The sequence below is a fragment of the Podarcis tiliguerta genome (assembly GCF_965153285.1).
Source record: "Podarcis tiliguerta genome assembly, chromosome: 17".
NCBI lineage: Eukaryota > Metazoa > Chordata > Lepidosauria > Squamata > Lacertidae > Podarcis > Podarcis tiliguerta.
Window position 1 is genome coordinate 5,770,628 of NC_139550.1, and position 27,647 is coordinate 5,798,274.

Here is a 27,647-nt window from a genome sequence, read left to right on the forward strand (position 1 = left end):
TAGCCCCCACGCCGTCGATCCGGGGCGGCTCTCAATCGAGCTTCGCCTGGCCTACGTTTTCACGCTCAAGGACTTGCCTCACTTCCCCGTCCCCAACCAAGCTCACAGTCCTGCTGGAGGTTTTCTAGGGCGGGGGCTGTGTCTGAAATAGGCCTTCTCAACGAAGAATCAGACCTACTTATTTTATTTGGAGCATGGGTAGATGTGACGGGCTCTGTTAAAGCTGCGTGCGCCTAATGGGGCCTGCATCCAAGGTGCTTCCTTGCAGCATAAGTCCCTTTAGGTTCTGTCCTCGCCACACTTACTAAGGAGTAAACCCATCTGCACTCAGTAGCTTTTATTTCCGAATAAACAAGCTTAGGATCCCATTTGCATGTTTAGAATCACAGCAACGGTACAGCAACTCTGGCTTGGAGCCAGCTTCCATGAAATCAAGGAATATGTCTTCCTTCCAAGGACTAGGTCTAGAAATGACACAGAAGAGGAACATTTGAGCCTAAGCATGGTCTTTAAAACCAAGGGTGTTTACATTTAGCTCAATTTTACTGGGAGAGGGGAGGAAACACCTATCTGACACGAACTCGGCGGACTTTTCTTCGGAGTAAACAACCACGTCTTGGGCTGAGCAAATATGGAAAATTGGCATGACGCCTTTCCCTCTCTTTCCAAGGGTAAAGTGGCCAAGGCTACACACAACCCACGGCAAAGAGCAGGCTTTGCACATGGGCCGCTTCCCTAGGTTTCAGTGGGGCTTTGCACAGAACTTCCCAGTGGATTGAGCCCGTCGTCTGAGATATAATGGAGCCACCTTCTTGAGAGGATAGTTGCAAGCTAGTCCCGATGGCTTAAACGCAGCTCGAAGGTCGACTCAGAAGTAAATAATCTGAAGACTGTAGGGGGGAGGGGGACTATTGTATGTATCCTCCTGAAGCTTCTAGTAGAGAGTGGGGGATAGACTTCATTCAGTATGGAAAAGTAGCCCTTCCTTCTTAGCAAAGAGTAGGCTATACAAAATGAGTCCTTCTTTTGCTTTCTCCGCCCATTGTCCCCATCCGGTTTGCAAACCCTACCGGGTAGGTCTTTCTACTTATGTTACTCGATTAAGCGTCATGAACATAATAAACTCTATAAAAGTATTCTCCGCCTCTTGCAGAATGTCCTACGTCTCCATGTTTTCTCCCCCCTCCCCGCTTTTTTTTTTTTAACAGTTCTGCGACGTGCCCCAATCATTATCACCTCGGGGGTCACCTTTCCATGACCTTTGCTCTGTTTCAGCCAACCCTCCCCGCCCTCTTTACGCCGCGTGTTATGTCTGGCGTTTTACCCCCCCTATACAAACAAACAAGCTGATCTTCCCAGAGCAGAGAAGAATTTCCTAGGCACACTCTATTGGGAGGCGGGAGTGGGGGACACGACTCGGCTTAAAATCCACCTGTCCTGGGCTGATCTTTGGAACCGAAGAGGGCCCGAAGTGTCCAAAATGTGCGCATTGGCCGCTTTTACGCGCGCTTGCTCAGCGCCATCGCAACCTTAGGGGAGTTTGTTTTTGCCGACTTTTTGCCGTGAGACGACTTTTCAGGGAATGAGACGTGGCTTTTGCCCCCAGATCAGAGAGTGCCTGAGTGACGAGCAGCGATTTCAAACAGGGAAAGAGAGCGGTGGAACAACTGCCCGCCTTGTGCGACGGCGGGTAGGCAAAGATTCTTGGCAAGCGGCCCCAGAAGCCAAGCCAGCAGCCAGCGCGCAGCAGGCGCGGGTGGCGACATTACGCAGGGGGAGGAGAAGGGCCGAGAATATCTCTTCCCCACCAGCTCCAAGGAGAGAGACGGGGTGGGGTTTTCGCACCCCCCCCCCTTTGCCTTTAATCTCCCCAGTGGGGTTGGGATATCTCTATCGCAGGTTGTCCTACACACACATACACAGAGGCCTTGAGGCTCAGAAGACCCGTTGGCCTGCAGTAGCCACCAGCCCTCCTCGCAACCCGCAGAGAATCAACCCGCGCGCAGCTCCATCCCTGTGCAAAAATAATTGCCAAGTAATCGATCGCGGCGAACTGCGCGGAGACGCTGCTGCGCCGACAGCCCCCTCCTCTCTCGCCGCCCCACCGACCCAACCAATGCGGAAGGAGATCGGATGGCCGGGAGACGGGCTAGCGAATTGTGCCGGGGGTGAGGAGGAGGACAGGGGGAGGGCTGTCTCTGGTGCTCAGCATGCAAGTCACCTTTGGAATGGGTGACCGAAGGAACGGAGAAGCAGGTGGCGGAGGGGGTGGCGGCACAGAATATATATATTTAAAAAATCCAGTTCTTCACCTCCCTTCCTTGTGAGGCCTTCCCAGACCCCCTAACACCCCACCCTGGCCCGGCCCGGAGCTAAGAGCAATGAAATGCTTTATCGATGAAACGATTATTCAGACGATTTAACTAATAAAAGGGCTCATCGATCGCCTTGAAATCACATTATTTATAGACAGCTTGTCAGGGCACTCTCCAGACGCGCGCTCGCCCCCAGAGTTAAGCTTTGGGGCTTTCCCGCTGGAAGGAGAGAAAGGAGACCCTGAGGAGCTGGGAAGATCCCAGGAAAGGCCGCATGACAAGCTCGTCGTAATGTTCGAAAAAGGCTTGTCGAAAAATGTCCTGTTTCGGCTGCTGAGCCAATATCTCTCTAGCTCTGAAATCTCTCCTTACACACCGCCACCCCTCTCTGCTCCAGAGGCCAAAGAGCTATGGATTTGGTATGCAGAGGCCGTAGAGCTCGAAAGTGGCCGCAGTCATAGCAGCCCATTGGGTAGCCGGGGAGCAGGGAAAGAAAAAAGGGCAGGTCGTTTTGCTGTCTCTCTCGCTCGTTCTCTCCTGCCCGACAGCCTGCAGGCAGCCTGGTTCTAGTAGTAGCATCCGTGCCACCTCTTCAGATAATCCGGGTCGACTCTGAAGTCTCCAGCAGCCGGATCCGCTCCACCCCAATTAAACCAACATAGAGGAGGTTTCCACTGACTTTTTTAATGGAAAGGGTCTAGCGTTTCCGGTCATGCAGGTTGCAACTTGGGCGTTTCAAGCTGTATTCACAGCAGCCTTGCGGGGGGGGGGGGGGGAGAGAAAAAGAAATCTCGGTCCCAAACGAGAAAGAAATCCTAGCGATCTGGCAGCTGAGATTCCTTCCAAGTTTTAAAATATATTTAGGATCCGGTTACTGCCTTTGTCTCCAGGACATTTATGCACATAAACCTCTTTGAAGAAAATTCTACGACGCACATCGAGAGAGAAAGAGAGACAGACAGAATATATACACCCACGCACCTAAAAGGCACACACATAGCAGTCACACTGTATACTTCTTATTGACACCCGAAATAACATTTTCTTCAAACTCAGAGGTCCGATTTTTGGCAGAACGTGCTTTGCGAGAAATAAATGCAGTCCGTCAACAATTTACTCGAGAGTAACCCCAGTGGAACTTCCCTGCGACTACTCCTGAGTAATATTATTTAAACGGGCAGCCTTTCTATATAAATCTAAAAACATCAGGGGTTTTCTATCTGTATATGTGTCTATAGCTTTTGAAACACATGTTAAACCCTAAGATGTTTTTTATTTTTAAAAAATGTTTTCATTTGCATCATTTCAAACGAATAATCTCAGTCCTTACCTGATCTGCCAGTCCTGGGAGTCGTGTAGTTTTTCTCTAATTCCATTCTGATTTTTCAGGACTTGGTGAAATGGACAGAGAGGGGTAAAAAAAAAAAGTTTCCACTTTTTTTCCTTTTTTTTTTAGGGGCTGCTTGCAGGTTGGAATAATTCAACTCTTCCGCTCCCCGTCGAGCCTTTGCAGCTGATCAGTGAGCTGAAACTAAACGTTTTAGGTGGGAAGAAAGCCTCCGAAGGAACCGTGAAATGATTAAGGAACTAAAGAGCTTCTCGCCATGTGAGATCATGTCCTGTTCTCTAAAAACATCACAAGATGTCCCCAGACGCAGCCAAAACTCAAGAAGCTCTGACATCTGTTGTAGCAGGAATCAAAGTTTGTTTGCAGCCTTAAACTGTTACTGGAGCTGTTTACAGAACAACGTTGTGGAAGGAAGGCGGAGGCAGAAAAGGCGCCATTGATTTAACTGAAACCTACAGGATTTGGAGAAAGTAAAGTAGCCGGTCAACTTTTCATTAAAAACCCATTCACTACCATTAAATGGGACAATAAATAGAGACTGATGGATACACACACAGAGAGAGAGAGCTCTTGGCAGCGTATTCGCCTGGAGTTATTAAAATTGCACGTTGCTCTCCAAAATAAAACCGAACCAAATTTAAAAATAAGAGAATGAGAGAAAAGGAAGGAGGGGGAACCCTTCCTATTGAAGCCAACGCCTGGGGGGGTGGAGATCAAGAAGAAGAAAGAACACGTAAAAAAAAAAACCCAAAGTAATTATATATTTCTTATTTTGAAGTCGAAATATCAGTTTCCCTGGATGAAGGGTTATTTGCTTTCGTGTTTATAAAACGCAACAAAGCCAATGCATGTTTTAAGTGCTGCCATGTTCCAATGGTCCTTATAGGCGGGTGCAATGAAACAATGTCCTCTTTTTAATTCTTTTTATTATTTGTTTCATATGTCAACACAGCCAACTCATCTTTGGTCGTCCCGTCCTCACTAGTCACAGTAGTGCCTCCTAACACAGCTGTACAGAAAGGCACGGAATCTCTGGAAATAACTTCCAGATCTATCCGCGTAAGGGATGTATGGGAAAACGTTCAGTTCTTTCATTCGTCGCGTGTTGGGAGTTGGGGGGAGGGATGGAGAGAGGGAGAGAGAGACTGTATTATCCAAACGTATTAATAGCCCGTATTCTGACCGTCTGTCCCCGCCTTTTTCCACAGAAGATGCTCAATTCTTACACAGGCTGTAAGGCTCTTACACACACGCCTTCAATTCTAATAAAGAAGGGGTGGCATTTTTTAAAGAGAAAATTAAATATTAGCCACGACACTATGGGGCGGGGGGTGGGAAGGAATGGGCTTTGCACTTTAATTTCCTTCACTGTAATAGTCGGCCTGATTAATTTTGAAATATTCATGCCTGTCTAAAATAAATCTACTTGTTCCACCAGGCAGCTAAGCCACTCATTCTTTGCTGTCTGCCATTACAGTTGAACTTGGTATCAAAATAGTTTCTTAATCTAGACCATACACACACACACACACACACACACTTCTCTCTCCCTTCGAGTGCAGAAGAGATGGATGCTTCAGTGAGTTCAGTTTTAGGAAAGCGAAGTAGACCGAGCGAATGAACAATATTGGTGGTGAGAAAGACCCCATATCGATAGAATGGCAAACGGTCCATTTATGCAAAATAATTCTCTTCACCATGCAAAGGGAGGCAAAAAAAAAAAGCATTCTTCCCCTCACATCTCCTCCTGCTGCTGCTGCTGGGGAGCTAAACTGCTACCTGTCTCCGTTACAGATTGAAAGGTGGGTCTTTTGGTCTTTTAAATTAACCAGCAGGCCGCCTTCTTCAATCACCTTAAGGCACCTTAGGCACAGTTCGTCAACAGGGACATGGGAGAAAATAGCCTGAGTTTGGATAAAGCATCTTCTGCCAAAACAAAAAAGAAAACTAAACCTATGAAGGGATTCCCTACATTCCCCAGGATTTAGTCCTATCCACGCAAACGCATGGTAAATTGTTTGGATCATGCTCTCAAAACATTTGCCAGTGAAAAATGTGCATGGTGTGTGCTTGTGTACAAGCCTGCTGAGCATGCGCGTGTTTCACAACACAGCCAAATTTAAGTCCTTACGCTGTCCAGTCCTGCCCCATATTTACTGGAAAGTAATTTCAACTGAGGTCAACTAGATTTACTTCCAAGTCATTGTGCTACATAGCTTGCGACTGTTTAGTGGGATAGCTTACTGGGAAGTAATTCAAACAGGGCTCTTACTCGCGTGTATTGTGTACGTAGGATTAGGTCCATTGATTTAAACAGGATATATTTAAGCACTTGCTTAAGTCTCCCACTGATATTTATGGGGCTGTAATGACTTAAAGGTTGTCTAGATCCTGCCCCCCCAAAAAAAATCTTTTCAAGGTCTTTGAGAAACAATAGATCACATTTTTAAAGAAGAAGAAAAAGAACCTGGAAGGTATTGACTAACAGTTCCAGGATCCCAGTAAATGATACCAGTGGTTGTATTGTTTTCAGTAACCCAAAGCTGGAAATTCGCTTATCCGCAATAATGCTTCCTTACAAGTGAACTCTGTTCATATAACCAGGATGTAAATCCATGCAAACTCCGGGAAAATAACCATCATACCAATAAAATCGTCCTTCTATTTATTTATTTATTTATTTATTCATTCATTCATTCATTCATTCGCAATAAATCTCCATTGCTTGTAGGTCATGTGCCATTGCAAACAAATTATTTATTTATTTCATAAATATGTGAACCGCCTTTCGCACACAGTTCTTACGAAAGCTTAGACCTAAAACTGGATTTTTACACAAGCATAGGATAGCATGCGAGCGCGCACCTTTGAAAATATTAGATTAGATGAAAATAATACAATTGCTTTGTTACAGATGGAGCTAGGTGCAGGTAAGATCGATTAAAACTGATGAGGATGAGGAGAGAGGAAGAGGAAGGAGAAGTATCCTCTGAAAACTAAGGATGATCTGGTTTACTTGAAGTAGAATTCTTTTGCTGTAGTCTATTCTTTTTAAGCAATTTTATTATTTTGAGCCGCCCACGCCCCCTTTGAGGAGGAAGAAGGGCCTCTACATTTGTAATAATAAATAAAATAATACATAAATGTGCAAACCTTTAGGCTAAGCCTCTTTGAAAGTAGTAGGACCCAGGCATATGCACAGGATCCGGATTGATAAACAAGGGGGAAGTGCTTTCCCCCCCTTCAAAATATTGGCGCCTCAGTTCTAACTAAGCGCCCTTGTTTCCAGGCGAATGCATTGGGACCGTGGTGTTTAATGTTTACATCTCCAACTTGCTTCAAGTTCTTCCCCACCGCGCCTCCCAGCACAGCCCCACTTTCCCTCGGATAGACATTTTTGCACGTCACAGGACACAATCCTCTGCCAAACGCTCTTGCGCAAACCCCACCGCCAGCGAGACGAAGGAGAGCCACGAGTCCCCAACACGCTACAGTGGGCCTTGCGCAGGAGAACTGTCCGGAGAATCGCGCCAGTTGTATCCCAAAAGTAGTAGATATCAAAATATTTCGAGACGCAGCTATTTGCGTTAAAAAAACAAAACAAAACAAAACAAAACACGCCCGAATTGACTTTCTGCATATTTTGCCTCTGCTTTCAGCTGCATTACTTCCCCTTTTTTCTAACGTCTCAGTCGCCTTATTTGTTTATATATTATATAAATAACACACACACACGCTGCTTTGGTTACTCTGAAATAAAACCATCCCTTTCGACTTACAAGAGAATGCGGTGTCATATGAAAAACGCTCCTTGTGTAAAGAGGAACTGTTTCTAAACCCAGTAAAAACATATTCGAATTTTACCATTAAAAAAATGTGTCTGGCTTCCTTGATCCTAGTTTGCAAGGGGGGAAGTTGCTTTGTTTTTCATATCCCTCCCCCCCAAACCCCAACCCTATAAAGATTTTGCACTTGTTTACTTAACCCTCACCCCAATTGCAGAGCGTTACAAGGTATTCAGAAAGGAAGAATGAAAACAACCGGGGCGGCGCGGGTGGGGGCAGGATTTTCGAAGGCAAACAGTTCCTTTGGCAACATCCATCCTCGTGGCTCCTCACCAGCGGGGCTGGACGTCACTGCATCTCTGGCATTGCAGCGCCGTGTACGCGCGCGCGTGTATATGCACCCGAGTAAAAAAGACGTTTCCTTCCCACCTTGAAACACTGGTGTGCAATCAGATCTAACGCCTTTTTACTAGGCAGTGAACCTCACCCGGAGCAAAAGCACTTGCTTCACAGTAAACATGGCTAGGACCCGGCAGCTGGGTGTATGCTTTATTCTGATCTGTGTGACTAATTCCAAGTAAACCTGTTTAGGATATGAAAGGGGGAGGGGAGAGATGTTTATATAAAGGCATATGTGACTATTTGGGGATACCAATACAGACACCTATTTGCGTGTGAATGCATAGATCCTGCATTCTACTTAAGCAGCAGCAGCAGCATTTAGCTTTAAACTGGTGCAGGCTTCTCTCTAGAAATACAATTTTCGGTGGCATAAAATCCCACTGAAACAAAAGGTACTAACTATCGAAGAATCAGGTGGGGGGGGGGACAGTCCCAATGAAACTAAGCTTTTAACTGGGTTGTGGGTCTGCCTGCCCCCTTGCAAATGAAGGCATGTGTTGCATTTCTGTACCTATTTTGACCCGTAGCCATGTAAGATACCAGCGCATAGAATGCCCGCGCCCACACCTACGCGTAACAGGCATATCAGCTGACCCAGGTTCCATAATGTATAAGCCTGTTCGGAAACGGGCATGCTGATTATCCATAGATGCCCTTGTATACTTGCATGGATAGGAGTCAGCCCACTCAGTATCAGTCAGGTTGTGGGTTTGGGCGAGCCTATACACACTCACATACACCTTTATGCCTAAACTATTGATTTTCATTCAGTGCGCGCGCAAACGTTGTGCATTGAATACCTAGAAAGGGCAAAACCTGTAGTTTGCATCTACACCCGTCGGTAGCGCTCAAATAAATTGATACTACCCACAATCAATTTCTTCCTAATATTTGTTTTTAAACATAAATGCGTGTGTGCACGTGTGTGTGTAATGTTGGCTCTTGAGAGCATGGGTGCCAACAGCACAGGCTCAGGTCAAGAGAATCGCCCCTACCCCCATCAAGAAAGAAACAGTTTCTATCCGGATTCCCACTCACACCCTTTTGAGGATTCCAGATTCAAAGCTTGCAAGCGGAGTAGCTCTTTTGAACTGCTGTACAGTACTGCCATTGGTTTGGGTCGATTCTTCCTCTGGTTTGGTAGTAACCTGTTAGCTAAGAGGGGTGGGGAGTGTGCAGCCCAATCTTTGAGCATTTGAGAAGAAGTTTCCTTATATTTGGTGGTACTTTCCCCAAGTACAGTAAATGCACATAGACTTACAGCCGGGGGGAGAAAGTCTCATATAATTCCGTGGAACTTTCTTCCAGATGTATAAGGGAGGTTGGCTAGTGCTCACCAGCTGGAAACAGAGGATCTAAGCAGAGCTCAGCATAAACTGATAAACTGAATCGGGACTAGTAGATGAATCAAGGAACTCGGGACGTATATCTTTTCTGGACCCACTGCTGGAGTGACTTTGACTTGGTGGGCTCATTGTCCAGGAAAAGAGCTGACGATTGTCCCAAGATTACCTAGGAGTCCTTTGTGACCAGTGAGCGTTTGAGTCGCGGCCTGTCTTGAACAGGTTCTCTCTCTGTGCAGACCAGTTCCCAAACTATAAAGGGGTCGCATGTTCTAGGGCTGCTGTAGTGGAGGAGAACGTTAAACATACCAGAGCGTTTTGACAGGACTGCATTTAACCGTAGGAATAACGATAGAAACAAGCCATTACCGACGCAGCAGAACACCCTCGACACGGCTCTTGTCTGCACACTGACTTACCAAGGAAGGGTCAAGCCCCATTGAACTCAGTGGGGCTTACTTTTGAGTAAAGCTGCACAGGACCGCCCTGATCCATTGCGCACTGCATGGCTGCATTGCAGCTGAGCTGGTGTGTGCCATTCCAGGCCAAGACAAGTTCGGAGCTAGTAAACAAGGACACTACCACCAAGAAGTTTTTAAGCCACCTTTGCTCGCCTCCCAGTTATGTGCATCACACAAACCCAAAATGGGGTCCATTCCACCCATGCACGGCGCATAAATGTCAGCGATTCTCAGCGTCTCAGCCTAAGGCCTAGTTCCCCTTTCCTTTCATTTTCTCAGTGGCTTTTCAGAACACACACATACAAAACAATCCTCTCCCGGGTTTAGTAGTGGAACTAACACTTTGGAGAATAAGGCTTCTGAATGGCCTTTGGCGGCACATACTTTGTTAAGTGCTTTCCCGAGGAATCCCCTCCCCCTTTCCAAAGCTAATACCTTGACTGAGTTAAAAAAAACAAAAAGCCACCAGTTGCCACCAGGAAAAAATCCTGCGCATTGTTGTAGCAAAGAAGACAGTTGCACTGGGGGGGGGGGGACGGCGGCGAGGGGTTTGTTGAGAGTCTCTGACCCTTTCAACCCCTCCATGCGGCGTCATAACAATCACAATGTCTTGGCACCTTAATCTTCGGCCTCTTTTTCCGCGCAGTTTGAACAGCACCGCCACACCCGCGCAGGTGGCGTGGCGTGGCGCGGCGCAGGGCGCACACGCGCAATCGTTGCCATTTACCAAACATCAGGGCTTTTTTGCCGCTCAGCGGACGCACGCTGCAAACAGGTAAGGCGGGCCAGCTAACCCAGAAAAGATAAAAGAGAGAGGGTTGGGTTGTTGTTATTGTTGTTTTAAATCTCCGGAGATTAGCAACAAAAGGAAATCAAACAGAGAAGAAGAAGAAGAAGAAGAAGAAGAAGAAGAAGAAGAAGAAGAAGAAGAAGAAGAAGAAGAAGAAGAAGAAGAAGAAGAAAGGCAGACAAGGTAGAGTGTGGGTGGGTGCAAACTCTGAAATAGCTGCCCGCGTAGAAACATTTGACATTACGGTAGGGGGGGGGGAGTGTCACCTCACAAAAATCACCTTTCACTGTCACTTTTTTTTTTAAGGGGAGGAAGGGCAGACACCTAAGTAAAAACAACAGCTCTCCTGCAGAATATTTTTAAAAGAGTTTACGTCCCGCTGAGCTGACTTTTGAAGAAAATTGTATTGCTATTAATTAATAGTAGTAGTACTGCATAGGAAAGTGCTCAAATATTGAGCGAAGCCGTTGGTTCATCTGGGATAGCTCACTCGGTAGAGCATGAGGGTCCTGCGTTCGAGCCCCACGTTGGGCATAAAATTCCTGTATTGCAAGGGGTTGGACTAGATGACCCTTGAGGTACCTTCCATCTCTACAAATCAGGCTCCGTATTGTCTACTCACTGGCTGCGACCTTCCGGCAGGGATCTTTTCCAGCAGTGGCCACCTGGGAGACTCTTAAGAGGCGGCGTCAGGGGTCAAATCCTGGGCTTCATACAAACAAAGAACGTGCTCCACCACCAGTGCGGCTCCCCTTAATCTACACGCGTCGGGGCTTCTAGGTGGGAACGGATGGGAGAAGGACATACAGGAAGGTCTCTGCCCCGAGGAGCTTATAATCGCCGAGGCTGTTCCAGCCGGAGTTAATGTAGTCGGAGGTGCAAAAAATGTGGGCGAGAATTGTTGGCTAGGAATGGGAAACGGAGTTTCAAATCTACTCAGCCCTTGCGGGCAAATGCTTGACTTTAAACCACTTCGGTCCGCAAAAAGGTCCGACTCTTCAGTTTTCGTTTTTTTCCGTTTTGTTGGTGTTAATTGTTTTTTTCCCCAAGTGGAAAAACGAGCAATAAATGTTGTGAAACGAAATAAATAAAACAAAACAAAATAAAATCACTCTCCGAGTTACTTCGACGTTAGTGGGCTTGCCATTCTGCCGGCTGGACCTTTCAGACGACCGAGGTCAAATAAGGGCCGGTCCAGAGGCGGGTTTGTTGTTGTTTGCCCTTTCCAAAGGCAAAGTTTGAAGAAGGGGAGAAGAGAGAGAAGGAAGTTGGGCAGAGAAAAGAGGAGTGGGAAGGCTGTATAGTTCATGGTGTGTGTCGGGGGGGGGGATGATACACATCTGTCCAGGAGTGCCAACTTGAATAACATATTGGGGGGCAGGTAAGCAATGCCCATCAACTTTGGGAGGCCGCCCCCTCCAATATTTTACTGGGGGGCCAAAGGGACCTCAGCCCCTAGGAGATGGCTTTATCCTATGCATTGTCTGCTCTGTCCCCCTGAAATCTGCTGCAACATCTGGACGAAGCTGCCCCTGCAAGTGTTCAACTGCATCCGAGTCAACTCCAGGGAGGAAATAAAAGAAAGGGGGGGAGGGAGAAAGGGGGGGGGGAGAGGCAGGAGGCGGGGAAAGCCGATTCAAGGCGCAGAAGCCAAGCCGAGAATCAACCGCGACTTTGTGACTTTAATTAAAGCGACTCTGCGGGGGAGGCGGAGGCGGGGGAGGAAGGCCGGCCCTTCGCGCCCCTTTCAGCGGAGGAACATTTCCGCTCAGGGGAAACTCGCGTGTTGACTGGAGGGAAGGGAAGAAGGGGCAGCATTTTGCGCCCGGATTTCAGAGACCAGATCGAGGAGGGAGGGGCGGGGGGGGGAAAGGAAATTCCTTCGCGATTAACATTCTCTCTCTCTCTCTTTCTTTCTTCCTCTCTCTTCTCCGCTCCCCCACCCCCCATGGCTTGCACTTCGGTCGCCTCTTTGAACAGGAGTGGCCTTAAAACTCCCTGGGTTGCACCAGAAAAGACACGACATCCAGCCTGGCTGAAAACCCCTTCGCAGCCGAAGGAGCAAACGCTCCTGGGGGAATTTTCTTTCTGAGCCAATAGGATCGCCCATTTAGGACTAGGTTTTGGGGGGGGGGTCGCTGTAAGAAGTAGGCCGGCAAACGCACACAAGAACAACCAGAGTATGAACACCCCCTACCATAGCTGTCAACTTTCCCCTTCTCTTGCGAGGAATCCTATTCGGAGTAAGGGAATTTCCCTTAAAAGGGGGAAAACGTTGACAGCTATGCCCCCTACTTTTCCCCCTTCCTCTAGGAATTAGGGGTGTTCCCATCCACTTGGGTGCCAAAAGTGGGGGAGGCCCCTATCAAGGGCAACCCAGTCAGATGGGCGCGGTACAAATTAATAATAATAATAATAATAATAATAGTTGTTTTGAATACTGACGGGCGCCCCTTTTGCAGAGTGGAAATGTTCTCCCTCTGGAACGCCCGCAGCTGTCAGTACTGTACTTGCTGAAGGAAGCACTCCTCACATGCCCAGAGGCACTCTGTTGTTAATGGAATCGTGTTAACTTAAACCGATTGATTCGTAGTGTGCTACCGTCAGCCTCGCTTTGCCAAACAGTTTCTTTGTTTCCTTGCGCCGCGGAAGGCTCCTGTGCGTTTGCGCCTCGGTTTGAGGCTCTGGCTTATACCTCAGTCCGTGCCGGACAAGTTTGTGAACAGAGATGGTCCCTTTCTCAGGATTCTCTTGTGGAATGACCCGCGACAAGGTGTAGGGGTGACCTTTAGGTTAGCTGGCTTAACAAGCCGGCGAATGAAACCAATGAATGGAGCATAATTTGTGAAACGCTCTGGAGCCGCACGAGGTCTTCCTGTTGACGTCTGAACACCCCCAGGGCCCGAAGTCACCTTCCTGCCCGGCTGGTGAACTGGAAACCGAAGGATGCTGGGCTAGACGGACCTTAGTCGGATCCAGCAGGGCAATTCCAATGCTTCATTTGCCACGTCTTCAAGGTGCCACGAGATGTCTTCATTGTTCCTGCTTCTTCTTGCGCAGTGGCATTTCAAAAACAGGTCCTGGAGCTGACTGCAGGGTCTTGCTATTTCCTCGCCCCCCCCCATCTCCATCTGGCAGAAAAGACTGTTCAGAAACCTTCCCCACCATCACACACAGACATCCCCTTCAGAAAATATAGAATGATGGCGCAAACCCACTTTCCAGCAAGTTATTTTTTGGTTTTTTTGTGTTGTTTTTCTGTAAACACAAAAATGCTAAACATCAGGGTGAGCCCATGCTCTTCTTTGCCACCGCTGATCGCCCTCCTGGGAAAAATCAAGGGCAGCTAAACAACTTCCGGGGGCTTCCTCCTCCTCAGTGGGGTCTATCCGAGGTCAAGGTCACTATCTTCTGAGGAAGAGAAGGGACTCCACAGCGGGAAGGACAATAGCCAGCTCTTTAGAGACCTCCCCCCGGAAAAACCCTGTTTGAACAGGCACAAAGGAAGTGTTTCAAGACAGGTGTAAAGCGCCACAGTCCCCCTCCTGCCCCCAGCACCCAAAAGATGGAAGAAATACTGTCTGATAGGACAATTCCCCTCTGAGCAGATTCATTGAGTATCAAAGGAGTACCCATTCTCACCTTGCTGCTGCTGCTACTAAGCTTAAGCATGTTGCTGCTATTACTATGACCATGCCTACGACTAACCTGAAGTATGCTCCTGCTGTTACTAATAATAATCTGAAGCATGCTGCTGTTGCTGCTGCTATCACTACTACTGCTACTAACCTGAAGCTTTTTGGTCCTGTTTATTTAAACGGGCAAGTTAACCATGCGTTTTATTTAATGACTGGAATTAGGGGGACTCCAATAACCTTTAACCTTGTCTGGATAGTGCCTTTGACATTTGTTTTATAACTCAAGTGTTGAAAGCATTACACTTATATTATTACCCTGATCTACCGTTAAAGGTAGGCGAGTAGTATCATTTGCCTAGCATATATTCGAATTAAGATATCTATTAATGGACCAAGTGAAGGACTGAAGGATTTATATACACACGCAAGCATTCTTTCTACCAGCAGGGCTTTCACAAAAGCAATAATAAATAAAATAACGATCATTTAGTCGATGGGCGTTGCTTTTCAAATAAATACATCCCAAAGTCTGCTCAGATTTATTCTGGGTTGGTGTCACCGAAGTCTAGGAATGGTGTGATGTGAGCTTATTTTTAATCATCTTAAAACCAGACTCTAATCACATTAACAGTAAAATGGGACTAAAATAGGTAATGTATTTAGGATCGAGTTGTTAGGACTGCAGTTCTATAAATATTAGGGTGAATATATTCCACTGAACATACTAGGATTTCCTTACAAAGCCCGAATTAGAAGCGTATTTGTTGGGTATTTTTCTGTATACTTGGAAATCATTCCTATTTCTTTCTAGACGTATTTACTTCCAAGTAAGTGGCTTGAGGCAGGATTTCTGTTTCTATTTCCAGAGAAGAAACTCCACTGTGCTCAGTGGTACTTACTTTTGAGTAGATAGGATTGCACAACAGTCTGATCCTATCTTTGCATGTCCAGCCCCACTTGGATCAATGGAGTTTACGTCCAAAGACTTTTGGATAGGATTTCAGCCCAAGGCTTACGAATGGAACAAAATACCTTGGAGGAAACTTGCTGAAAATATGTTTAGGACTAGGGTGCCAAGGGCAATCGACAAATCGAACAAAAAAAGCACCCGCCCCACAAAAAGGTACTGTGATTAAGACATTTAAAATCCTATTCCAAATACTTTTCCTTGATTGGTTTTAATGGCATTTTCTTCCATTGTTTGCCGAAAGAATACACCTCATTGTACTGTACTGATGTCAGTGGACTAACGTTAGAGACGCCGGATCAAAGCCGCACTAAGCCACGAATTTTAGGAGGTAACTCTCAGCCTAACCTACCTCACAGGGTTGGTGTGAGGATGATAAAAATCTAATCATAATCATAAGTAAAGTTTCCCCTACATGAACAGGACTTACTTCCAGGAAAACATGTCGAAGCTCAGTCTGTTAATCGCTTTAAATCCCAGAGTGATCCTAACCGTGTTTACTCAGAAGTAAGTCCCGCTAAATTCCACGGGGCTTAAATCCAGGGCTCAGTGTGCTCTGAAGATCGAAGACTTTAACTAAACAATTTCTTAAATCCATCACTTTGAAGAAAAACCACATTTATGGCAAGGGAATTCCGGAGGAAAAGGTCTTCTTAAAGTAATTTAAAAACCAAACCAATCCCTTTTAAAGCAGATTTACCGATGCCTTAGTACGAATTTTACATAGAATTGAACGGAATGGTTCGGGGGGGCATTTTAAAATTGCAGTATGGCTTGGCTGTTTGAACGCATACTTACCTCCAAAGTCTACACTCAACGGGGCGTGTCGGTAACTTTCGGGCAAGATTGCGATCCTAAACACACGCGCACTCTCCCCGCCCCGCCCCGCAATTCACACGGGTATTTTGGATCTGGTGTGCCTAAAAAAAAAAGGACTGTTTTCTTCCTGTTTCTGTCTTTCTTTTTAAAAGAGTAAATCCTATCGAAAATGGATGCGATTGCTGGTCGGGTTTCGCCGTGTTTACTCGGAAGTAAGCCCCTAAACTGGACATACTTAAGTACGAGTCGAATTGTAGTTAAAGCCAACTTTAGGAATTTAAGCTGAAGAGTCTTACTCCTGACTCTTTTACTCTGGTGCATTTGAAAAATCGCACCATATCGGCTATCCATTATTTTAAATTAAATGAATTTCGTTTCCCGCGAATCCACTTCCGCCGTCGCCCCCGTCACCCTTTTCGGTTTCACAACGATTTGCAAATGTGCAGAGGATTATTCCACTAAAACAGATTAAGCGGGTTGCCGTTTTGCTACAGAACTAATATTTTGAAGCGAGGTAGTTTTTTTTTAGAAATTCATTGTGGTGGCAAATAAAAGGGAAAGACTAGACTGTATGGAGATGCCTGCCGGGTCACTCTGTAATCTCAGTTCCTGCTTTACTCATAAGTAAATCCGCTAGATTGTTCTATGGGATTTACTTAAGAAAGGCACCCTTAAAACTTCCCTCATGCCACAGCCATGAGCACACAATCCCCAACCTGAATCTTACGTTGTTGTTTGCTCGGAAGTAAGCCCTACGGAGTCCAAAGAGACTTACACTCGAGTAAAAAAAAAAGTTTAGGATCAGGCTGTGCGCGGTTATTTGATCCATCTGCGTTCTGTTGAAAGTCACACCTGACCCTCTATCACGCTCCTTTAGGAATCAAACTCATTGTAATCAATAGGACTGACTCCCGAGTAAACACTGTTGAGTGCTCAGACCTGCGATACAGTGCTTAGGAACCTCCTGGGTCGCTTTGCAATGTGCAGAAACCACCTGGATGTTCTCTTGCGCAAACCCACTGGAATGAATAGAGAGTAATATTGGGTGGCAGCTTGTCTACAGCGCGGGTAGATTTGCCCAGTATTTTTATTAGGGGAAATCTGATCAGAAGTGGCACAGGAGGGCAGTCTAAATAGGCTTATTCAAAGTACTTAAATCGAAGTGGATTGAAGCTTTGGGCAGCAGGATGAACGCACTTTGTAGAAGAAAGTGGGGAGAGTTAAAAAACAAAAAAAAACAAAAAACTTTCTTCTTTTTAAATGCACTTTTTTATGTTTATGGTAAATATGGTTTATGGTTCAAAGAGCTTCGGGCACATTCGCAAGAATCCTCGCTAAGGCTGTTAAGTCTGGGCAAGTGTACTTGGAAGTAAACCCACTGAACTGTGGAGGCTTACTTCCTTGGAAAGGTTCGTAGGCTCAATAGTGGCTAGCGAAACTCAGTCAGATGGGCGTGGTATAAATAATAAAAATTATTATTATTACTATTATTAGCTGCGCGAATCTTTCTCCCACCGCGTCCCGATCCATTTCACGTTTCTTCGGGAAAAAGCCCAGTTGCTCTCAGTGGGATTTCTTAGGGTTTGGAGCGTTGGTTAGAAATGTTCTTCCGTTCCCAATCTCCTTCAATTTTGCTGCTTCTACTTCTGGTTTTTCTTCTTTGAAGTGTTCTAAGCGCCATGATTTTATACTATAAGCAGGCTCAGAGGGAAAAATAAATCCATTCTTGGACCGGACTTGTGGATTTGCCAGGAAAGACATGCAACTCTCTCGAGCCTGCGCCGTGTTAACTTCTTCTAGTGCCCAAAGGAGAAGAAGCGTCCCTACAGACGGTCAAGGCAGCGACTTGACTGCGTAAAGTGAGCAAGGAGGAAGCGAGGCAGACCCCCAAGGAAGCTCGTCTTAGCTCGGCCCCTTTGCGCGGAAGGATTTGGTGACTGGCCAGACCTCAGTGGAGGCTAGCTAGACGCGAACCCCAGGCAGCAAGAGGAAAGTGGACGAAAAGAAATAGGACCGGAGAGTGAAAGAAAGTTCATTTCCTACAGCAGAAACCTAAAATCCGCTGCAACTGATCTCCCTAACTCTCTGAAGCCGAGGAGCTCAGATTTCACCATTTTCTGTTTTCCAGCTCTGTGCTCTGACAAGGTGGATTACAAAAATGGGTTTGGAAAGGCAGGATCTGAACCTTATTTCTGGCAAACATTTTTCGACGCCCATATGCTGGATTACCTGGCTAATGCTCTGGATTATTATTATTAAATTAGTTTCCAGGATGGGTAAACAGCAAGAGAGGATCAATGGGGGGGGGGGAGAATTCAATAGTTTTGGGACCCTCATGAGAAAGGGCCGTTCCATGGAAGTGAAAATGCAAAGTTTACTTTCTGCCATTACTTATTCTCTTCACTTCACTTCATTTAGTTTATATTTATTTATTTAAAATTATTTTAGACTGCTTTCCGTTTAAAGTCTCAAAGGCGGCTTACAACAAACAAAAAACATCAATAAAACAAAACCATTAAAACATCATCAGTATAACAGTGAGGGCCAAGGCCACTGTCACCAGTGATTAGGAAATGTTTGGGCAAAAAGGTGGCGTAGAAATAAATACATAATAATAATAATGATGATGTGTTTTTAAAAGGCCCTCCGCCCCCAAACAATAATTGGTGTTTCTTGTGTTGCACTGGGGAATTTCGTACGAAGGTAGCACACAGGCCCATCTCCACGTTACCTTTAGACAGTGCAATTTTTCTAGAAAAACAGGTGCCAGAACTCACCATGAACACTTCTCTCATTCTATTAAGAGTTCCAGCGAGTTCTGACTGAACTCTAGCTTTAGATAATACAACTGGGTAATGAACTTGTAGTTCTAATATATAGGGAGGGGAGTTTCAGAAAAAGCATGCAATTCTCCTTCACCCTGCCTGTGAAAGTTATCAATTTTGCTTCACTAGATGCCCAAGCTCAAACACCTGTTGAGCTGAATGACTAGCAGTAAAGCAGCAAAAGGCATATTAGAGACAGACACCTTATCCATCTAAACACATGAGTTATTTGCAAGCTATGGGCCATTGACTGAGCGGACCTTATTTCCACGTATTGGGCGCAACCAAGTAAGAATTAGGTATATTTTTTATCCTCATCGACGTCTACGTAACTTTTAGCTTTCCTTCGTAGGGTTGCCATATGTCCGGAATTTCCTGGACATACTCAGAATACTGTTGCTGAAAGCAGTGTCTGGGCAGAAATCAGCAAATGTCTGGGAAAATCCGGATGTCTGCAGTGCCATTTTTGGCAATTTTGCTTAAACTCAACAACTTTGGGCAAAACTGAAAAAAGCTGAACAATTTTGTGTCCGGATTTCCCCTTTTTGAAATATGACAACCCTACAGCTGGTGGTTGCTATACAACTGGTGGTTGCTACTTAGAACCAAGTGCAGAATTTTTGACATTTTTAAAGTGAGATTCTGTGTTGGTTTGCAACCCTCAGTTCTGAGAACAAACCAGGAAAGGTGTGTGATCCTTGCACATTGCTTGGCTGTTTAAATCCTGTTGTCTTCAGCAGGATTTAAACAGCTAATTAGGTGGAAAAGTTTCAGACAATGGACACAATCCAGCCAAAGTAAAGCATTCTGAAGTCCAAATAGTTTCAGCGGGAAAACTGTGCAAAAGACTCCTAAGCAAGTACACTTTGAAATAAGCACCAATTAGTTCTACAGGAATTACTTCCTAATAAGTGTATTTTGAACTGCAGCCTTAAGAATGTGATTAACTCCCACACAGAAATCAATGGAATTAAAAAGTGTTTATGTGAGACTGGATAACATCATTTGCCTCTAGGATCAAGTGTTGGGTGATTTATTGTGGTACAAATGACTTTCCCTGGGCAGTTTTATTGACTGTTGTTTTACAGACTTCAGTATAATTGGCACCCTCATTCTCAGTAAATCTACTAGGAACCAAGTCCCATGGATCTGAATGGAACATACCTCCATGCAAAGGGCACACCTACACTAAATAGAAACCCCTTTCAAACTGGATAAACTGATGGTTCATATCCAAGGAACTCTGGGAATTCTGTGAAGGCTTACTGAACATAACACTGGTCAACAACAAATTTGTTGTCTGCGTTTTTTCAGTTGATGTAGGACGAATCTGATGCACTGAATCCAAAAATCACATTGGTTTTGCTCAATCAGGTCAAGTTTTTGAGCTATGGCCACATGTCTTTTTTTACGTTTTTGTTCACATGTATGCTTGTGTGGAGCATTTTAGAAGAAGTTGGTGGGGGTAAAATGCCATGTCGAATAATTGTTTTGATTGTTAATGATTATTTAATGACAAGAAGTATTCAGGTCTGATAGTTCTGGGTGATTATGTCGAAAAGGGATCAGTTTGAAGTCATAAAACCTCAAAATCTTCCATAAATTGGTGCGGCTGGGATCAACAGAAAGAACTGGAGCAGCCTCAAGTATCCTGATCTTCAATCAGCACGTCGTCCTGTAGCTCATTGTGATGAAATTCTAGTGCCTATCTTCGGAGAACTTCCTGACATTAGTGACGAAGATGCCTCCAGTGTTGAAGGACATGAAGAAGAAGAAGTGGTTCTTGAAGATGATGCTCCACATCCATTTTCCCAAAAGGAGTTCAGTGATCTAGTTCGCGACCTCAGCTTGTCAAAGGACTCTGCCGAACTGTTGGCATCCAGATTGAAGGAAAAAAAACTCCTCTCTGACAGTGCTCGCATCAGCTTCTTCCGCAACAGGCATCAAGAGTACCTCCGTTTTTTCTCGGAAGAGAAGGACTTGGTGTACTGTGCAGATATTGCGCAGCTTCTGCTCAAGCTTGGAGTGCCACAGTATGAACCCAAAGATTGGAAACTGTTCATTGACAGCAGCAAGTGATCACTGAAATGTGTTCTGCTACACAACGGCAACCAGTTTGCCTCTATACCCCTGGCTCACTCGTCTACACTGAAGGAGAACTATGAAGCGGTGAAGTATGTGCTGGAGAAAATTGGTTATGATCAGCATAAGTGGTTTATTTGTGTTGATCTGAAGATGGTGAACTTTTTGTTGGGACAACAGTCTGGCTTCACCAAGTACCCATGTTTTCTGTGCATGTGGGATAGTAGGGACCGTGCTCAGCATTACACAAAGAAGGACTGGCCTGTGCGGGAGGAATTGGTGCCCTGCAAAGAAAGGAACGTCATGAACGACCCTCTGGTGGACAGAGACAGAATACTCTTCCCACCGCTGCACATCAAGCTCGGCTTAATCAAGCAGTTCACCAAGGCTCTGGACAAGGACGGTGACTGCTTCACTTACTTGTGCCAGGCTTTTCCAGGATTGACCATGGAGAAGTTGAAAGCTGGCATCTTTGATGGTCCTCAGATCCGTCAGCTCATCAGAGATCCAGAGTTCAGAAAGTCAATGAATGAAGTGGAACTGGAAGCATGGAAGGCATTTGTTCTGGTAGTGAAGAACTTTCTTGGCAACAATGAAGCCAGAAACTACGCAGAACTTGTCAACAACATGCTGACTGCTTTCAGAAACCTGGGCTGCAACATGAGCGTCAAGATGCACTACCTATTTTCACATATGGACTGATTTCCTGAGAACCTGGGTTCAATGAGTGACGAGCAAGGGGAGAGATTCCATCAGGACATGAAAGAGATGGAGACCAGGTATCAGGGTCGCTGGGACGCAGTCATGATGGCTGACTACTGTTGGACTCTGAAGAGAGACCTCCCTGCCGCTGAGCATTCCAGAAGTTCCAAGAAATGGAAGTTCAAGCCCTGAAGTTTGAAAAATGGTGAAGCAACATGCAATTTATGTGTACTTACCTTTATCAATGCCCACCATTCAGTTTACAGTAAACCTGACCTGATGGAGAGAAACGGATGCCATTTCCTGATTCAGCAGTGCAAAAATACCCTAAATCAGTTGTAGAAATCTAGACAACATTCAAAAAGTAAAAAATTGTTGCCCAGTGTAACCAAGCAGTCTTGCTTTCTCAGTGAAATGGTTTCAGGCAGCTGAACCCAGTATGTGTATAGTAGGAAGTAAGTCCCACTAAATTCAACAGGTTTATTCCCAAGTAGATGTGTGCAGGATTGCATCTTAACAGTGCAATTCTACACATCTGCTCAGAAGTAAGTCCCTTTTAAGTCAATGCTATCCACTCCCAGGTTGGTGGTATAGAATTGCAGGTTTAAAGCTAAGAGGTCTAAAATTGAATATCACACCTACTGTTCTTGGAAAGTTGTCAGTGGGACAGACTTTTCAGTGGGACAGACACTAGGAATGTGGTGTCAATCATAGCAGGGTTGTGGATCAGGTTGAGAATTTAGGATCATCTTACTGGAAATATTTACATAAAATACATATCGAGTACAAGAAACTTATTTTACATCCTTTTTTGCCCTTTAAAACCTTACTTTAATTAGATACAAGCTATTCTATCTCACTTAACCCATTACTTCCTATGTTTTCAAAGCATCACTCATGATAATTCCAGCACTAAAAGCAAACATGTGAAGTTGCTTTGTTTTTCTGTAAATATAACTCAATGGGGTGGGGGGTGGGGAGAATTGTGCCGCTTGAGAAACCTGATGATGTTTACAGATTCAGGGACACTTTTCTCGTGGCCTAACTAATGGCAGGCTGTTTAGATGGCTCTTAAACCAGGCCTGACCTTTTGTCTTTTGACCTCCCATGCATGAAATTAGGTAGCAAAAGAAAATGTGGAGGAAAGGATAAAAAGACACTTGGAAAAGCACAAACACTCGACAGTGCTCATTGTATCAGCTCACAGCCAAATGACTGGCAACATCCAGCATTATTTGTTTTGTTTTGTTTTTCAAACATTTGACTCCCCAACTACATGCTTGCTTTCATGCATAGGAAATTTGTATTCATTAGGAGGGATTATTCTCCCTTAAGGAACAAACAGCAATATTGCACTGGTGTATCGGCAGTTTAATGCCATTTTCAAAGCATTTGATTTCACAAATTTTCTTGGGAATGTTAGGCTAGTTGAGAGGTGCATGGATAAAACATGGCCGCAGGATTATAGGATCTGTCTCACATTTGGAACAAGTCTACACCTTTTTAAATCTTATCTATCTATCTATCTATCTATCTATCTATCTATCTATCATCTATCTATCATCTCAGTGTATCTGGTCCTCATAAGCCACAGGAAATCCAAGCATAGGAGACATTAGTTGCCCCTAGCCCAAAATCTGCACAGAATACCAAGGGAAATGTGGAATATGAATATTATCTTGCTGCCTCAAAATAAAGGTCCAACTAGTTTGGTTATCTCTCTTCAGAGGAATATGCCTTATACCAAGTCTGTTCATTGGTCCACCTACTGTAGCTCAGTAATGTCTACACTGACTAGGAATTATTCTCAAGGGTCTGCAGAAAATGATATAATTTTCAATGCTGAACATGAATTTCCCACATTTACTGACACAGAACTGAAATTCTCTTGTATTCTCAAGGGTCTTTCCCAACCCCAGCAGGAGAATACAGGGAGAGGGTACCCTTTGCATGCAAGGTACTTGGCCTGGTGCTGAGCTGTGGTCCTTCCCTAACCTTCAGTGCTGAAAGCTGGATCCCCCCTGGAAAACCACAAGGGAAAAGCGATGGAGATAGCCATTCCCTCTTCTTGTTCTTCCAGCATCAGCAATGGCACAGTCCGTGCGAGGGAAGAACGTAACTATTCTTGCCCAATATGTTGTTGTTGTTGGCATCTGTCTGTCTCAAGAGACAATGGAAGAGTGTGCCTTCGGGGGTGAATCAGGGGTCAGCAGACTTTTCCAGCAGGGGGCCGGTCCACTGTCTTTCAGACTTTGTGGGGGGCTGGACTATATTGAGGGGGGGGGGCAGAACGAATTCCTATACCCCACAAATAACCCAGAGATGCATTTTAAATAAAAGGACACATTCTACTCATGTAAAAACACGCTGATTCCCGGACCGTCCACGGGCCGGATTTAGAAGGCGATTGGGCCGGATCTGGCCCCTGGGCCTTAGTTTGCCTACCCATGAGTTAAACCATTGAAGAGTTACATCGCCTGCTGTGGCTGCAGAGACCAATAGACAAAATACATGTTTTATTGCAGGTGGGGCAAAAATGAAGGTGTCTGGTTTTTGGTGCTACAAGTGCACCATGGCATTTTTCTCTCTGCATTCCTCCCAGCAGTCATTCCTCCTCTGGTCACTGCTGTAGATACACTGTCTGTCTGTCTGTCTGTCTGTCTGTCTGTCTGTCTGTCTGTCTCCAAGCACTGCAATCATCTGCAAGGAATTCCCATATGGCAGGGTTGATGTTGCCAGCCTCCATGTCAGGTCTGCAGACATCTTTGTAATGCAGTATTGGTCTGCCAACAGGCCTAGTGCCTGCCAAGATTGTAAAATAATTCCAAGTACTCCTGGCTGCACTTCTGGCTTTAAGGAAAGATTCCATGGAGGCTTGCCCTGGGTGCAGTTATCAAAGCAGACAGAGAAAACTTTTTATTCTTTGTTATCATTGGTGCCATCCAGTTAACTGGAATGTTGAAAGATTCAGGAGAGACTAAGGGAAACAGTTCTTTACACAGCACATAGTTAAAACTATGGAATTTGCTTCCACAAAATGTAATAATGGACACCTACTTGGAGGACTTTAAAACGGATTAGGCAAATCCATGGAGGGCTAGGTGATATCTGGTTTTCAACATCAGGCTATATCAATATATCACAATATCTGTGTCAGGGACTGGACACAGGAAGCAGAATGGAGGAGACAGCGCCCCCTTCTCCTGAACCTTCCTGAGAAGAGGAGGGCAGTATAGATTTACAACGGTGATTTGCAGAAGGTCTTGACTCTGAGGCAGAAGAGGGGAAAAGCTGGGAGATAATGGAAGAGGAGGGGGGAACAGCAGAGCCAGAGCAGCTGGCTGACACATTATCATTAGAAAGCATTCCTGACCCGGCGTGCATTGAGAGTAGTAGAACAGAAAGCTCAGAGGCAGAAAGCACAGATCAGCCAGCGCAGGGATGACGTACGATAGAAGAGATGGAGGGGGTGGAACTTTATTCAGAGCAATGCCATTACTGGGATGGCAAGGCACTTTTTAAAGCCTCTCTCTGTGAATATTGAATAAAGGACTTGGTAAGAACTCTTCTTATTATCTGCTTCTTGGCTGCCCACCATGGGAGGGATCAGATTCCCTGAAGCCTGACAGTTTGAAATAAGGATTGAGTTATGTAAAGGTATTGGCTGGCTTCACGGTTTTCCCCGCATCATGATTTCTGCATAACACACACACACACCATGATTTGCAATATATTGCCAGGTCAAAAATTATGAAATATGAACTTCAAACTGGAAGATATATCGATAACTAAGGTTACCAGTGGCTACTATTCACATTGTCTGTGTTCAGCCTCCACTATTGGAGGTAATGCACCTTTGAAAACCAGTTGGTGGGAATCACAAGTGAGGAGAGTGCTGTTATGCTTAGGTTTGATTTGTGGGCTTACTATGGCCATCTAACTGGGTACTGCAAGAACTCAAAGCTGGGCTAGATTTACCTTTGGCCTCATCCAGCAGGACTCTTCTTAACCACTAAATACCTTTTCCCTTGCATTTATACCACATTCAACAGCCAAAAGGGCTCCCAGGGCAGGTTATATGCAATCAATCAAGACAAGACAATCCCTGTATGCAGGCTTACAACCTAAAAGACACAGTATCAAAGGCAAAATAGAAGAGAACAAGCAAACTCAGACACCGCTTCTTAAAGTGAAATAGCAGCTCTTGAAATGACTAGCTGGAATGGAAATTGTTCAGGGACAGACAGAGGTGTCAAACAGAGCTGGTCTCTCAGCTGAGCTGATAGAGTAACACTGTTTCCCATCTCTCCCTTTGCTGCAACCTAATCCAATGGTTGCTACAAAGTATGGAAGATGGAGGCTTTGGCTGGTCAAGGTAAACTGACCAAGCTTTATAAATCCAGACAATACTGGTCACTGCCACCATATTTGGTCTCTGCTTCTTCTCTTCATTTTTTAAATGTAAAAGAAAAGGCAAAATGTAGTAATTACCTTTAATATATCAAATATATTTTGCTGCCTGCTCATCTCTTACACTTCTGCATGTTCAGCTGCATGCACAGCTCGATCCTAAGATTTGCCATATTACAACAGGAAAATGGTAGATTGGTAATGGACACTGCATCCTCACCACTGAACAGGCCTGATATCCCAACTCATGATAACTTTGTTGACGCTGTAGGGGTGTGTGTGTGTATAATTACACTGTTGCAGGTAGGTATCCCAGTGTGAATGTTGAATAATGAGATACAAGTGACCAGGACCCAGTACTATGGCAAGCATCCTTTTAGTCAAGTCCAGGGAATATAATGAGAATCAAGCCAGTTGAGAAAGGCCAAAAATCAACAGAATTACTTGAGGCCTCCTTGTACAAATATATGACTCTATGTTTTCCAAAATGCTTCCTTAATTAACAGATGTGCAGTTGTTAACCCATAAACTAGTACAATTAATTACACAATTAATAACAGAGTCTAACTTTTTCGGGTTACGTAGGATTGCAGCTGGGGCTCTTCCTTGCCAAATTATACTGAATGCAGGAGATGGCAATATTGCCAAGAACTTGTGAAATAACCTCTTTTAGACAATGCCTTTGGCTGCCTGGCCTGACCTGGAAGTCAATTTAAGCTGCAGCAGAAGCACAGTTATGTGGGTAACTGGAATAAAAGTATTTATTACGATGCAATCCTAACCATATCTAGTCAGTAGTAAATCCTACTGAATTTAATGGGGCTTCCTCTAGGGCAGGGGTGCCCGAACCTTTTTCAAAGAGGGCCAGATTTGATGTGTGACGGCCAACCAAAGTTGTTGAGCTTTTTTTAGGACTGAAGTTGTATACTACCACAGGGGCTGAATTAAACCGACTGGCATGGGGTTAGGATTGCTGCCTGTGTGTCATGAACTGGCAGGACTACAGGGAGGAGGAAGGGGATCCTGGCAAGTGTAGTCAGGACTGGGACACACTGGGACAAGCAGGGAATGGGGAAGGAAGTACTCACAGGGTGATGGAGGATGGTGAGGAGTTGAAGGTCAAAGCACAGGAACCAGAGCCACAGAACCCAGAGCCAGAGGAGCTCCTATCCCCACAAACATGGCGGGCTCTGAGGTGTAGGGAGCAGCGGGTGTGGCACTCTAGGAGGCTAAGGCAGGTGATTGCTAGCTCTGGAAGGAGGGATGTGATTCCTCAGCTGGAGTAGGCTTGGAACAGGTGAGGGTCACATGCCTCATCAAGCACAGATGCTGCAATCAGCATGCAAAGTACAAAAGGGGACCAGAGCTGAGGAGCTATGTCTGTTCAACTGCCCATTGTGGATGATGAAGAAGAGGAGTTTGGATTTGATATCCCGCTTTATCACTACCCTAAGGAGTCTCAAAGCAGCTAACAATCTCCTTTCCCTTCCTCCCTCACAACAAACACTCTGTGAAGTAAGTGAGGCTGGGAGACTTCAGAGAAGTGTGACTAGCCCAAGGTCACCCAGCAGCTGCATGTGGAGGGGTGGGGAATCAAATCCGGTTCACCATATTACGAGTCCAGCACTCTTAACCACTACACCACACTGGTCTTTGGCTTGGATGCTCCTGGACATCTATGGAACTGTGCTTTGGGTTTGACTCTGGACTGTATTCTGACTGCTGGACTTCAGACTTGGCTACTTGGCTTGACCCTGGAC

At 45.3% G+C, this 27,647-nt stretch overlaps 1 protein-coding gene across 4 annotated transcripts in view; it reads right to left on the minus strand.

Annotated features, from left to right (window-relative positions):
- The window catches only part of PAX5 (paired box 5), a 251,538-nt gene that overhangs the window by 210,240 nt on the left and 13,651 nt on the right, over positions 1-27,647 (minus strand). For 2 of the 4 annotated variants that reach the window (XM_083420376.1, XM_083420374.1), the window contains exon 1: positions 3,646-3,706. The exons of the other annotated variants lie outside the window; for them this stretch is intronic. In XM_083420376.1, the coding sequence (XP_083276502.1) occupies positions 3,646-3,691 (46 nt within the window). In that variant the 5' untranslated portion in view covers positions 3,692-3,706. Of the gene's footprint in view, positions 1-3,645; positions 3,707-27,647 lie in introns of those variants that run through there. 4 annotated transcript variants of the gene reach the window in all.